At 37.8% G+C, this 14,057-nt stretch overlaps 2 protein-coding genes across 2 annotated transcripts; one reads left to right on the forward strand and one right to left on the reverse strand.

The window, feature by feature from the left end:
* The first annotated feature begins 99 nt into the window (after positions 1-99).
* Positions 100-5,918, forward strand: Prosbeta2 (Proteasome beta2 subunit). The gene is made up of 5 exons (XM_034970100.2): positions 100-281; positions 362-627; positions 807-977; positions 5,216-5,421; positions 5,724-5,918. The coding sequence occupies exons 1-5, from the start codon at positions 220-222 to the stop codon at positions 5,859-5,861; spliced, it is 843 nt and encodes a 280-aa protein (XP_034825991.1). The 5' UTR covers positions 100-219; the 3' UTR covers positions 5,862-5,918.
* Positions 5,919-6,264: 346 nt separating this feature from the next.
* On the reverse strand, positions 6,265-13,664 carry rt (Protein O-mannosyltransferase rt). Its single transcript, XM_034969885.2, has 10 exons — positions 13,343-13,664; positions 12,969-13,165; positions 12,723-12,866; positions 12,038-12,195; positions 11,110-11,272; positions 10,084-10,398; positions 9,246-9,528; positions 8,722-8,989; positions 8,229-8,446; positions 6,265-7,913 (listed from the first exon to the last, which is right to left on the reverse strand). The coding sequence occupies exons 1-10, from the start codon at positions 13,457-13,459 to the stop codon at positions 7,422-7,424; spliced, it is 2,355 nt and encodes a 784-aa protein (XP_034825776.1). The 5' UTR covers positions 13,460-13,664; the 3' UTR covers positions 6,265-7,421.
* Positions 13,665-14,057: the final 393 nt, after the last annotated feature.

The following is a 14,057-nucleotide window of genomic DNA, read 5'->3' on the forward strand; positions in this document are numbered from 1 at the left end:
ACAGAACATTCCGGAGCGGAGGGCACCCCAAATAAGTTATTGGTCTGTGGCAACCATATGGCTAGAATCCAGAGCCAGAAAGCTGAAAAAAAAGGTTAACTGTCAAATCAAATGTCAATTCCAATTTTTGTAATCTCACGCAAGTTTTAATTTTGAATTTATTCCATTATAAAGTTTATTTCGCACTTTTCTAAATAAGCTACACGACTTAATTTAATAATGGCATCCGTACTTGTACCTGAGATGCCTGCACCTGGTTTCTCATTCGAAAATTGTCAGCGGTATGTACTTGTCCATTTAACAAAAATTCTGTCGTGTTATTTTGTGTATATTTTTATTACTGCATCCTGTGTTGTTTTAGCAACGCTTTCCTCGATCAAAAAGGCTTCCCCGCACCCAAAGCGACAAAGACCGGTACCACCATTGTGGGTATAATTTACGCTGATGGGGTGATATTGGGCGCAGACACACGAGCCACTGAGAATACAGTAGTGTCTGACAAGAATTGCCAGAAGATACACTACTTAGCTGGGAATATGTACTGTTGCGGGGCGGGGACTGCTGCTGACACTGAGATGACTACTCAGACTGTGGCATCCCAGTTGGAACTTCAACGTTTGCACACAGGTTATTATGAGATTCCTTTTTTCATGCTAGTACTTACCAAATACTTTTAAAACTAGCTTCTAAGGCGAACTTTTAATTATTAATAATTTAAGATACAAATCCGTCCAGTAGTTTGAGTATATTGAGTATTTGAATATTCTGGCAAATCAATTTTAGTTACCTATATTTTAATTACCCAGGTCGCACAGTGCCAGTTGAGACTGCTGCAACATTGCTGAAGCGCATGTTGTTCCGGTACCAGGGACATATTGGTGCTGCACTTGTACTGGGAGGGGTTGACCGCACTGGACCACACATCTACTGCATTTACCCCCATGGCTCAGTTGATAAACTACCATATGCTACTATGGGTATGTGATATAAAATTATGAATCTTTATAGAAAACAAAACCAGTCAAACATATTACAGTGTGATAATTGTAATCCTTCAAATTAGCGTTCATTTTTCAACTAATAGCCTAATTTTATAATTTTCAGCAAGATGATTGTAAATTCAACAATTAATTTTAATACTAAGTTTATCACAAGTTTGTTCCAGCTGTACTATTCTGCATATCAAAATTAGATAAATATGTTGGTCATTTTGTGTTCCCCTATTCTTACAGACAGTATTGACACTTCTAGGTCCAATTGCATGAGATGCAGTTAAAGTTACAATAGTGTATTTTCTTATGATCAGGCTGTGATTATAGCTATAAGCTTGGACGATCTAACCTATGGACTTGTAACGCGCCTAATATTACGAATAAAAATTTCTGTCACTTTTGGTGCGGGACGAGGAAACACTACATAGACAACTTGACACACTCACTCAACAAAGTTTTGTGTCATTATTGACACACTCATATCTAAATCTTCAACACTACTACATTTTACGCACACTAATAAGTTATATACATCAACATACAAAGACATTACGAGTGTAAGACAGTCAAATTGATTTGCGATGCTACCGTATCGATATTTTAAAATATATCGATAGTTTTTCAGAAACAAAAGTAGAAGTAAGAATTTATTTCTCGTATTTAATTACTTAAAACCAGTGTTTGGTCAGCGTAGCGTATTCTTGCATACATTCACCTCACTTAATAGGTAATTATCCCAAAAACTAATAATGCAACGTAAAAATAAGAAAAATATTTATTTAAAAAATATGCACATACGTTTTTACTTATTTTATATCATTTTTAATCTTTTGTATTTTTTTATATAACGAAATTTTCATTTAAAATTTCGATAGTGAAAATGTGGTTATTAATGACCTTGGACGATCTAACCTAGGTTAGATCGTCCAAGTTAATGACTTATATTATTATATAATACAAAATAAACCTGACCGCGCAAAAGCCTACCAAACATAATTAGTAGTTATATCAATCAATAAAATGTTTTTTTCTTTCCAATCAATCATTTATTTATTGCACATTGGGTTTACATGGTAATTCCAATATGGTGTACTCTTTGTCCAAAAAAATTGGGACGAATCAAAGTGCGCCGAACAGATAGTACTTGTGCGGGTAGGTTCCCAACTACGTTTTCGATCGCACAATTGTGCCCACTTCATTTTAAAGTGGGCGTCTTTAGGAAATCTGTAAAAATAAAACGATTATGATAAATTATTACCTAATCCTCATCCTTGAGAAAGGTACACCTTTTAGCTACATATTACCCAGTTCAGAGACACCCTACCCCGTTTCGCGCCTATCACTAAAATTGCGTTGCTTTAATTTTTTTTTTAAATGTATTAAATACGTGAAATCACAGAAATAGACCAGTTTTATTACAAGTATAGGTAGCGAAAAAATTGTGGTAATTAATAATAACTATTCTTTACTTGACTTGAAGACGGTAATTTAGTCGTTAATAATAAAGAAAATGTTTTCATCGATATCGATAATCGAACCGCAATCACTATCACATGATTCTTAAAAATCGAACCTTATGTCCTATCAAGGGCGGATCCAAGGGGATCCCCCCCCCCCCTGGGCTGCGTCCAGGACCTAGGTGGACCACTAATTAAAATTGTTAAACATAATGTTTTTTATATTTTTATATACCTAAATTTTATGTCAGTTCGTTCAATACTTAATCAATTTAATATAATATTTTGTATGATGGCAAAAACATTATGTTCTTGCGAACAAACGCATCCAAAATTTGAATTTTACCGCGCCACCGCTACCTTTCATCGAGATGTCACATTTCGTGTGACGTTCTTCAATGATTGAAGAACATCACACGGCACTTGCCCAGGGCCCACGATCGATTGGGGCCCAGTAGTCCCTGCCAGATCACCAAACTATAACAGACCAACCGATATTTTAATACCCAAAAACATATTTATTTCGATAAAATCAACGGTCAAAAAAGCCATCTCAAACAAAGGACCGTAGAGATTGTTAAATAGTCTTATATCCGATCTTTATTGCCTTTACGCAAATGATAGAATATTTCATTCTTTTTCACACTTTTTAAAAAATTTCCGACAGTAAAAACCTCTAAAAGTAAAAAATAATATGTATTATATACCTATAATGTATTGGTCGGATTGGTCCTTTACGTTTATTATTTATAGTAAAGTTTTTATTATCCAAGCGCTCGTTGCATCTGGGGACCCCTAAAGATAATAGAACTATTCTTTATACAACAGATGACTTTATAGTTTTTAGTACAAAATTTTTGGCATTTATCTATATCGTAATACAATATTTCTGACATTTATCTTTTCTTTTTTTGTAAATAATGTCATAAATTTTGCGCTCGCTTCGCTCGCACGTACGGTCCACTACGATTAAAAATCCCTTCTGAGATGCAAGCTATCACTGAGTAGTACCTACCTACCTACATTTGGCCATGAAAAAGTACCTAACAAGATGATAGACAGACAGAAAACGACGCTTTTACTTTAGATTGGTTGATGCCCGCAACTTCGTCCACATAGATTTAGTTTTTTAAAATTTCCGTGAGAACCCTTTAATTTTCCGGGATAAAAAGCCGTTTCCGAGTGTAAACTATCTCTGAATAGTACCAAATTTTGATTTAGAATATGGACTTTGAAAAGGTAACAGATAGATAGAAACATTCGCATTTATAATACGTCTTGAACGTGACTTATCTGCTTTCTTTGCCTATTCCAAGAAAATAGTACCTACTCTGTCAAGATCATAGGGGCCCCGTTATTCTAATGTGCCCAGGGCCTCCAATAGGTTAAAGACGGCCCTGCGTGCGGGTGTGCGGGGCGTCCCCCCCCCCAACCCCCGCTCGTCATACCCCGATTACCAACTCGACCTGTCGGAAGAGGTCGAGATGTTGTGACTTGACCACGACTATGTGACCCCCCCCCCCTGGCACCAAAGCTGGATCCGCCCTTGTGTTCTATGCAATTAAATCTAATACTGAAAATTTTTGTAAAAATAACACTATAGTCTCGTGGGGAGTGCGGTATACTATAGACGGAGAGCCAGGGCCCAAAATACTGTTTGAATTTACTAAGGCTAATTTTTTTATAGTTCATTAGAATGGTTGCGTACACAAACATACTGCGGTCAGTCAAGTGAACCTGAGAACAGTGACTCAGGTGCGCTATCAAAGGTGTCGTACCTGCGAGGTAATAAAATGAATTTACTAAGGCTGAAAATTGTTATATAACTTGTATATTGCATATAAATAAAAGTTGTAATGGTTAGTCAGCAGAATATGGGGACAGAGCTGGTCAGTATGCGCAAAAAATTAGCCTTAGTAAATTCAAACAGTTTTTTGGGCGCTGGCTCTCCGTCTATAGTATACCGCACTTCCCACGAGACTATAGTGTTATTTTTACTACTACGTAATTTCATGCTGTTCACGCGTATTCAAATTTTAACCTAATTTGTATATAACGAGGGTTGCAATTGTTTAGAAAAAACAAAATATAGTCTCGTGAGGAGTGTGACTCGTTTCTACCGAATTATTACGTACTCAATTACTGAATCGGTAAAGTTCTCGATTGTTATTTTATTATAATAATTTATGTAATTTAATTTATAGAAAGCGTTTATTACACCAAAAATACTTACTTATGAAATGAAATTCCATCTTTTTGTAAATTTGATGTGTTTGATTTGTTCTTGCACTCACTAACGGCACAAACAGGCATTTTTCACCCAGTGTGTAAGACGTCGTCACACATCGAAAACGATTCTGACAATGACAAAATCGATTCCGCAAACAATGTTTATAAACGCAGTGGATTAAAAATCCATTACTATTGACAGAGGGGAATAATCATGCGAGGCGCGTCCTTAGGTTAGATCGTCCAAGGCTATAAGTATTAAAGTTTCACATCACCCCTAGCCTATGTTGTTGTTTATTGTGTGGCTTATATTTGATACTGTTGATTCAGGATTAAACCAAGAGTTTCCTCACTCTAGTTCACTCTGAAAAGACCAACCTTTGCTGAGTCATCGGCACATTTTAGTGTCATTTGGTTTCAGTACTGGATATAAACCAGTCCATTAAAATTTTGAAAGAAAGAAAAATTGTGCCACACATCACAAGCTTATACCTACGAGCTGGTTATCTATAATCATAAATCAATATTTTCTTTTAGGATCTGGGTCTCTTGCTGCAATGGCAGTGTTCGAATCCCGTTGGAAACCCAATATGAGTGAGGAGGAGGGAAAGAAACTTGTGCGAGACGCAATCGCCGCTGGTATCTTCAATGATCTGGGATCTGGATCCAATGTGGATCTTTGCGTGATCCGTACCACTGGGCCGGCTCAGTATCTTAGGACTTATGAAGAGGCGAATGTTAAGGCAAGTCATGGAATAAATTCTGCATACAATTTATTTTTAAAGATTAATTAATATTTTACAAGATAAGATGACTTCCACAACTTAGCCTGTGTGGTTTTAAGTTTTTTAAAAATTCTTGGAGCCTTTTTAATCTTGCGGAACAAAAAGTAGTCTATGTCTGAGCCCAGGATGCAAACTATCTCTGTACTGAATTTCATCAAAATTGATAAATTCAAATTTGGTGCACGTCCTAACCACTAAGCTATCACAGCGTTTTATTTATTTATTCAGCATTTATAATATTAGTATGATAATTATTACAGGGCAAGAAGCAAGGTTCATACAGATATGCCCCAGGAACTACAGCTGTGTTGAGGCAGCGTGTGATTCCCCTGGAAGTGGAGGCGGTGTCAGTGAGGACAGTGCAGCCGATGGAAGTGGAGCCTACCTCCAGCCGCTGATGTTTTATTCCAATTTGTATTAATATGCAATTCTAAATATTAAATAATTATTTCGTACTATGCTCTTTTATTGTTATCTATACTCATCCTAATACCTATCATCCTACTGATTCCTAATATGTGATACTAATATTACAGTAAAAAATATTTTCACTGATAGATAGTTACATTACAAAGTGAGTAATGTTGTTTCTTTAGCAGCTGATAATCTTTTTATTGCCGTCTGGCTCAAGTTAGCAAATATGCGAACGAAGGTACATACCAACACTTCTCTACTGCACACATTTTGTTGCTCAGAAAATAAGACGGATCTGGTACTCTTCTTCTTAGAATCTGGGTCTATTAGGCAGATACTGGTACGTTACGTAGGTGGTTGCGTATTGAGGTAAATGCAAAATGAAACCAATAGTTTTTTTTAATAATTTTATAGGTACAAAAAATAAAATTTAAAAATGTATTAAAAAATTGTAAAACTGGACAGTGTTCATCAATATAATTTCAGTCAATACAACAACAATTAACATTCAATTGCTCCTGCTTCTAACAGAAAATAGTATAATATTTTGTTGTACCCAAAATATACTGGACAGTGCGTTATGCGATGCAGTTGTTAAGTGATCAATTTTTGCCCTCCACGGAATTGTTTGTCGATTGCGCGGGTTTATTACTTTGTCACAACCAGAGCTGAGCAGTATTCGAATTACTTGTAGTTGATAACGGCAAATTAATTTTAAAGAAAGATCTCAGCATCTTTTTTAAACTCTGCTTTATTTACTTTGCCATACGACGAGATGTAGTATTCTTTGAGTCGCCGCCGATATGTCAAAGTAAATAAAACAGAATTGGAGTTGATATCAAAAAAGTTCTGCGCCTCGGCTCTGCGTCACTCCACTCTGCAGAAGTGCGATGCGCCTTAAAATTTCAATATAAATATGTAGGATCAATATAAATATGTAGTTCACAATTCAGTTTTCTGTACAATTACGATAGTAAAAACAAAATAGATGCCACTAGCTGACTATAACATAAATTATCTTAAATTACAATAATAAAAATTGTGATATAATAACAGACTTTAAAGAAGTTTAATATTAATTGTGATAGTTTATGGCAATAGCACCGTTTAATGTATTTATATGAATTTAAATTTTAAAATAATAGATTCAGTTATATTAAAATACTCCATGTACTGTTTTTTCACTTACCTACCTAATTAAAACTAAACTAAGTCAGATGGCTATAAGTGTTCATTTAATAAAAAGTATCTTGCTACTAGTAGCGAGTGAAGAAGATATTCTACTCCATGTTATTAGCTTTTGAAATTTGTTCCTTATCATAAACTATTATGGTTCTATAGCGGTATTTTTAGGTTTAGGAACCTTTTTAAGATTACTTTGTTGTGCGTCCCTTTTTCTCAGAAGTAGTTTTATGTCTATGAAACGCCCACTTGAGGCCATCTAGACTCTGTCAAAAATTATTATCACCATTGAAAATATTCGAGTATTACGTTTCATTTAAAACAAGTCAATATGGCATCAGTCTTGAAATAGAATTAAAAATTTAATTTTTCTTGTGAAGAATAAAGTCCCAAGTATCTTTCCATCTCAAATTGAGAAGGTCCGTTTCCGTCAAATCTGTGTTGCCGTAGCTTAGTACGCTGAACTTTTGGAATGTAATGATTACATACGCCAACCATATTGAGATGCATAGTATAAAGATGTGAGTAAACGATCTTTTACTTTCATATATACAAATAGTGTAGTAGATATGGTCTATAACGTAGGCTAAGAGTAGGATTTTGAAGATATATGCAGGTAGGTAATGGTGTAGGAAAAGAGTTCTATCCATAAAAAAGTACGGTAAGTAGTGGAGCCAGTAACCCAAGAACAGTATGCAGCCGGCGTCGTAGAACTTCTGTTCGGCGCGCGGCGGTAGGTCGGCGTGGGCCCTTCTCTGACGGATCGCGTATACGGCGAGCAAACCTCCGTACAACAGCACTGATAAGGTTCCCGCATACCACGTTATCATGTTACCAATGAGGTGCACTTGAGCCTGAAATAAATATTTCTTATGAATAAAAAGTATGGAATGCAACAAACTTGGATTAAAACTAGATCGCGTCAGGAATTCTGCTATATGTTCCGAATGCTATCATATTCGATTAATTATTATTAGTTATTTAGGCCTTTTCTCGGTCGTGGGACAGTACACTAAAAGTAACTTCTCTCTATTTGTATTGTAATTTATGCATTTTAGGAAATTTTATGCTTTAGCAAAAATAGACCTTTATCTACGTGTTTGTTCTAGGAATTCACACGTTTTGGGGGTTGACGCGTGGCCTCAGGAATGTTATGTGAGTAAGCTTACGTTGGAGTTAGGCGAGAGCCAGTAAGCAATGGAGCGCACGAGCAGCGGCCACTCGACGGGCTCGCTCGCGAACATGTGTCCCTGCGGCGCGTCGGCGGCGTGCGTGAGCGTCTTGTACTGGAGCTCCATGAACTTGGCCCAGAACGACAGCTGTGTGGCAGCTGTCGGTATCATCTCTGCGCTTACTAGCTCGCGCTCGCGCTCTCGTCTATCTTCCGCTGTTAAAATAATTTAAAAAATGGTTGGCGGTTAATAGAATTTTCATTCATTCATCGCGACTTCGTCCGCGTGGAATTAGGGTTTTCAAAATCCCGTGGGAACTCTTTGATTTTCCAGGATAAAAAGTAGCCTATGTCACTCTCCAGGTATTTATCTATACCCATACAAAAAATCACGTCAATCCGTTGCACCGTTGCGACGTGGTTGAAGGACAAACAAACACATTTTCGCATTTATAATAAGGGTACTAATTCATTGATTAAAGATTTTTTACCTTTGGTATATCGATGTTCCTCCACATTCCATATCGTGTCCTGGTGAGTGACGACTTTGTCGGCCACGACTTCATGCTGGTTGAAGCCCCAGGACGGCAGCTGGCGGCCGCTGAACCGCAGCGCGGAGCCCGAGTCCACGTGTATGAGGCGCACGAGCGAGCGGATGCTGTCCCAAGTGGCGTCGTCGCTCTCGCGGTTCACGATCTCGACGCGCCACAGGTTCTGTGCCGGCATCGACACGTTGTAGTCGATGTAGCAAGACACTTCCTAGAAAACGTTTACATTTCTATGTTGAGTTGAAATGTCTCTGACAGCGTGTCCCATAACAAACGTCATAATCACGTGCGCCGCAGCTTCGCCAGACGAATTTCCCACGGCGCCGTGGCAGAGGAAAGTGCGGGGTGAGGTAACTGCAGTGCAGGTTGCCCGTGTTCGCTGCAGGCACCACCCACGGGTTTTGCCGTTTGTCTAGGAACGGTATGAACGCGTCGCGCAACGCCCTACATCACTAGTGATAACACACCTGCGACTGCGGAGACACCGGCGCGGCCACGTCGTGCGAGTTGAGCGCGCGACTCGTGATGCCGTGCAGCAGCTGCACGATCTCGCCGTGGCGCACGGCGTCGGGCGGACTGGACACGGCCAGCGAGGCCTGGTCGGCGCGCTTGACGATCCACCAGTTGTTGACGTCCTTGAAGCTGTAGCACGTGACCTGCTGCTGGTGCGAGGAGCCGCGCCCGTCCGCGTAGCGCACCGGATACACGTGCGCGTGCGAGTGCAGCCAGCACGTGCGCCCGTGCGAGTGCCTGCCGACACGCAATCAGAGTGAAGCGCGCTCTGCAGGGCGTGCCCTCTGCGTCTCTGCCACTCAGGAGGCTGGTGTCAGTCATGTGCAAGTCATAGAGGCATAAAAGCTTTTAGCTAATATATGTAGGTATATATTAAAATTCATATTATTGTAACCTAATGTCAAAAATGTTTTTGTTTTGTTTAATATTTTTCATTCCTTTATTGTTTTTAATTTTCTAGTCTGTAAGGGGAGAGCACTGATGCCTATAACACGAGTGTACAACTTATTTTAGGCATCAGTGGCTTAACCTAATTTTGGTTGTTATTTTGGTGAAACAATAAATTATTTATTTATTTATTTAATACTAATTTTACTTCATGATCTAGCAGTAAAAAGTTAACAACCTAATATCTAAATAATGCCAAAAAAATCCAAGTATCTGTTGATATTAATTTCAACTTTTCACACATTCCTGAGAAAAAAGACAGACAAATAAAAGGAGAACTTAGTGACTATAAAGATTCCTTTTTCCTTTAGAGGTATCCTCCTACCTGTCATAAAAACCACATACCTCAGTGTAATTTGTGAGCCATGCGCGACATGCAACGGTTGCCCTCTAGTTATACTAGCGAGGCCCCCTTTCAGCGACGCTTGGAAGGCGCTCGTCATCACGCTATCGTGCGGGCCCGCCTTGGGCAGCATCGCCAAGTGAGCGTAGAACACACCAACGTACACCGCCAGTGGTATACACACTAGAACAACTAGCCTCCATACTGTGGATATAGCAAGCCTTACGCCAGACTCTGTGTGGCCAATGCGTCGCCACATCTGACGCCCAACTAGGAATATCGCCAAGTAGTATGTGTAAAGACCGGAATATTTTACTCTGAAATTAATAAAAAATTCCCAGCCTCAGTGTGGCTAATTCTGTTGTACACAATCTCTTATCTAAAATGACAGGTCTAATTATATTGCTATCCTTTTCATATTGCTTCCTGCAAAATAGGATAGCTCATATATAGATAGACCTCTTAGGTAGTTTAGTTTAAGAGATTGTGTACAACACACTTGTGGCTAACCTCAATATTTTGTGAGTAATGATATTATGGTCAGACTGGGTCACCGGTCAGACCGTTTTTGTACCAACTTGAATTGAAGGTCTATTATATTTTATACTAGCTTATGCCCGTGACTTCATCCATGTGCACTACACAAATTTCATACCCCTATTTTACTCCCTTACAGGTTGAATTTTCAAAAATCCTTCCTTAGCAGATGTCTACATCATAATACCTATGTGCATGCTTTCAACCTGATCCATCCAGTAGTTTGAGCTATGTGTTAATAGGTTAGTCAGTCAGTCTCAGTCAGCTAACTTTTTCTTTTATATACTGAGACAAGTATAGTTATAAGTTGTCCAATTTGTAGAGAAGACATTGTACTGCAGTGACCTTCCTATCAAATGTTCAATACCACTTTCACTTGGGCAACTTAACTATCACATTTATAATATCAGTATAATTAGTATGTGAAAAAACCTTTATAATTATTTTTACAGTATAGTAATAATAATTATTATATGTATATAAAAACTTACGAAAAACAGCACCCAAGAGAAAGAGCGCCAATGCATAGCCATATAACTGAGGCAGGACCAGTTTTGCGAGTGCTTTTGATGGTGCACAGTATGCCCCATAAGCCAAATAATATTTGTATACTTTCTAGCAGCATGAACCTAGATTGTGCTAAGAAAGAATTTTCTGAAAAAAAAATTGAAATCTATTATTTACAGTAAAGTATGCATACAGTGGGTTTACAAAGGATCCCAGGTTCCTTTGCCAGTCTGGTTGGTTTAGGAAATTCACATAACTTCTGGCATAGTTAGTTGCAATTCAAGATGTCAATATATCGCCACTACCTAACTCACCTATATGTATATTCACTTAATAGGTCTTACAACACTGGTATGCTTTCAACTTGCGTTAGACGCATGCGCTAACTCCCAGGACATATGCCTGTGAGCATGCCTCATGTTCGCTGGCAGTAGCGCATGCACCAAACTCTGTGGGTCACGCAATAACGCATGCACTCTGTCGTGTCCTCTCCCTCAATTGTGATGCAAAAGCAAAATGCACAACTTTAGAGCGATAACGCACTGCAGTTCCGTCATCCGTGAAAATACCAGCGATTTTCTACGACATATTATGTCAAAAACTACCATACAAAACAAAAAGGAATGTGTTTTCTCGGACTCGGATCGGATGAGTGCGTAACAGCCGTTAATATAAATTGAAACTGTGCATACACATGTGCTATTAAACGCATATTAGCAGTCTACATACCCTTTAAGCCAGTTAAAACTCAAGTTGAAACACTGTTACTATACTTTAAAAATTAAATTATTTGAGTGTTTTGATCCATAGTGATCCATTGTGATCCCACTTGATAATAGAAACACTAACTTGTGAATGAATAAAAAGAGAAAATTCTTCAAAAGAGAATAGCATGATCTGAAATCAACTTACCAAATAATATTAAGATTGCGGCGAGTATAGCAGTTGATTGATAAGTTGATATTTCTAGCATCAACTGATATGAAATAGCTACAAGCAAGCTGCCACTGATAGCTGGTACAACACGCAGGGCTCTCACTGGCACAGACTCTGGGTAAGCAGAGCCAATCCTGAAATTAAATAAATTCATTTATGTAGGACAACTGATGCCACTTGTGATATGTCAAGCCTCTACCTTCATGTTTTTTTTTTCAAAAAACAAAAATGTTAATTATGTACATATACATTATACAATGCATAAGCAATGTATCTATTACACTACCTAATGGGCTACTGAATGCAAAGCTGACTGTTTCCGTGCAACCTTGTAATTAAGAGATTCATCAACAACACCAACAATTTAACAAATGTTTAACAGAGTCTTTAAATTTATGCAATGCCAGATCTAAGGCTGAAATCTATAGAGCATGCTTTGACTTTGCTTAGACTTAAGTCACTGTTAAAACGAGACAGATTTATGCCAGCTATACTATAACGCTGTCTAGTTTTAACCATGTCTTAAGTCTGAGCAAAGTCAGAGTGCGCTCTATACATAGATCTCACCCTAAGAACTCTTTTGGAAATGTTACAAAAGCATTTTTAACTACCCGACAAATGATTTGTGGACTTTGCCCAGATGATGTGACGCTGTAAATACCTGTCAAATGTAAAGTTGCCATCATATCCTGCTACATTTCCTGCCAAGTAAAGCAACTGCTTGCCTAAGGGAGGATGAGCATCGAAGAAGAAAACTCCTTTTGTGTATAGCGTCACATATCTTCCGTAGTGTAATTCATCAAACCTATAAAATAATATACAGAAATATACAATAAACTTGGTTAGTTAACAAAACAGTCTTACCACAAAACATCTGAAACTACAAGAAGTTTAACTGAATACTAACACAATATATTTGGGGTTTTGTAAATTGTAGAGTCTTGTACCAAGCGCCACTAGTAGTAATGCAATAAAAACTAGATCTATTTTGATATGTAGATATAAACTCTGGATTGGTTTCTCTTCATCTTCAACATCTTCCATTGTAGATGTCGTCGCGGTATGGGTTGTCTCAATTTCATTTTCGGCAGGAGCCCCATCTCCCTAGAATAAAAACAGAGAGAGACATACATATTAATCTATGAGAGAGACTCAAAACTAACGGTAATTTTATGAAACTTAACTTTTGTTCGCTATAAAAAAATTGAGGGGTTTGCGGAAATATACATTCGTTACATTTTCTTGACAAATTGCATAGGTATAACAAATAGAACTACTCACCACTTCCCTTTTGTTGATTGAACTTTTTAAGAAACATTTTTCGGATTCAGAAAGTTCACTGACCTCGTTAGATACACTTCTAGTCTTGCGATTTTTGACTGATTTCTTTATATCCATAATAACATTTATTTTTACTTGAAATAATGCTAACTAGCCACTCGATTAAAAATTAAGTTTGAGCCTCAAACCAGTTAAAAATGTGCATATTAATATTTTGTATCACCGACCAGAAAATTTTGTAATTGTTTACCATTGATTTATTAAGTTAATAAATCATTTGTTGTTTACCTAAAACCCGTATGTAAAAGTACTCTTTATCTGTGTCGTGTCATGTGTGCCCTTTGTGCCCATGTGTGCCTAAAACGTAGTGATTATTTACTCTTTCTCTTTGTTAATGTCCGGACCAAAGAATTTGGAAATACCGGACACTCTCCGGATTACTGTCTGCACCGACCAGAAAAAAAACTGGGTCTGTGTCGTAGATAGAGTAACAAAGGTAGATACAGGAACGTTTGCTTTCTCATTCACCCTAAAAAGAGAGCACAGATAAAGTTACTAATGTGATAAACAGAGACGCAACTAACCTATTTTTTGTCCCTTATCGTGTAACTGGTTTTTTTCAAGAATACATACAAGGAATGCAACTTTAGTTGCAAAACAAACTTTGAGAATTCGTGGCGTAATTGTATTTCTCATTAGTTATTTACTTGTTTTC

This window comes from Maniola hyperantus, chromosome 1 (assembly GCF_902806685.2).
Source record: "Maniola hyperantus chromosome 1, iAphHyp1.2, whole genome shotgun sequence".
Lineage (NCBI taxonomy): Eukaryota > Metazoa > Arthropoda > Insecta > Lepidoptera > Nymphalidae > Maniola > Maniola hyperantus.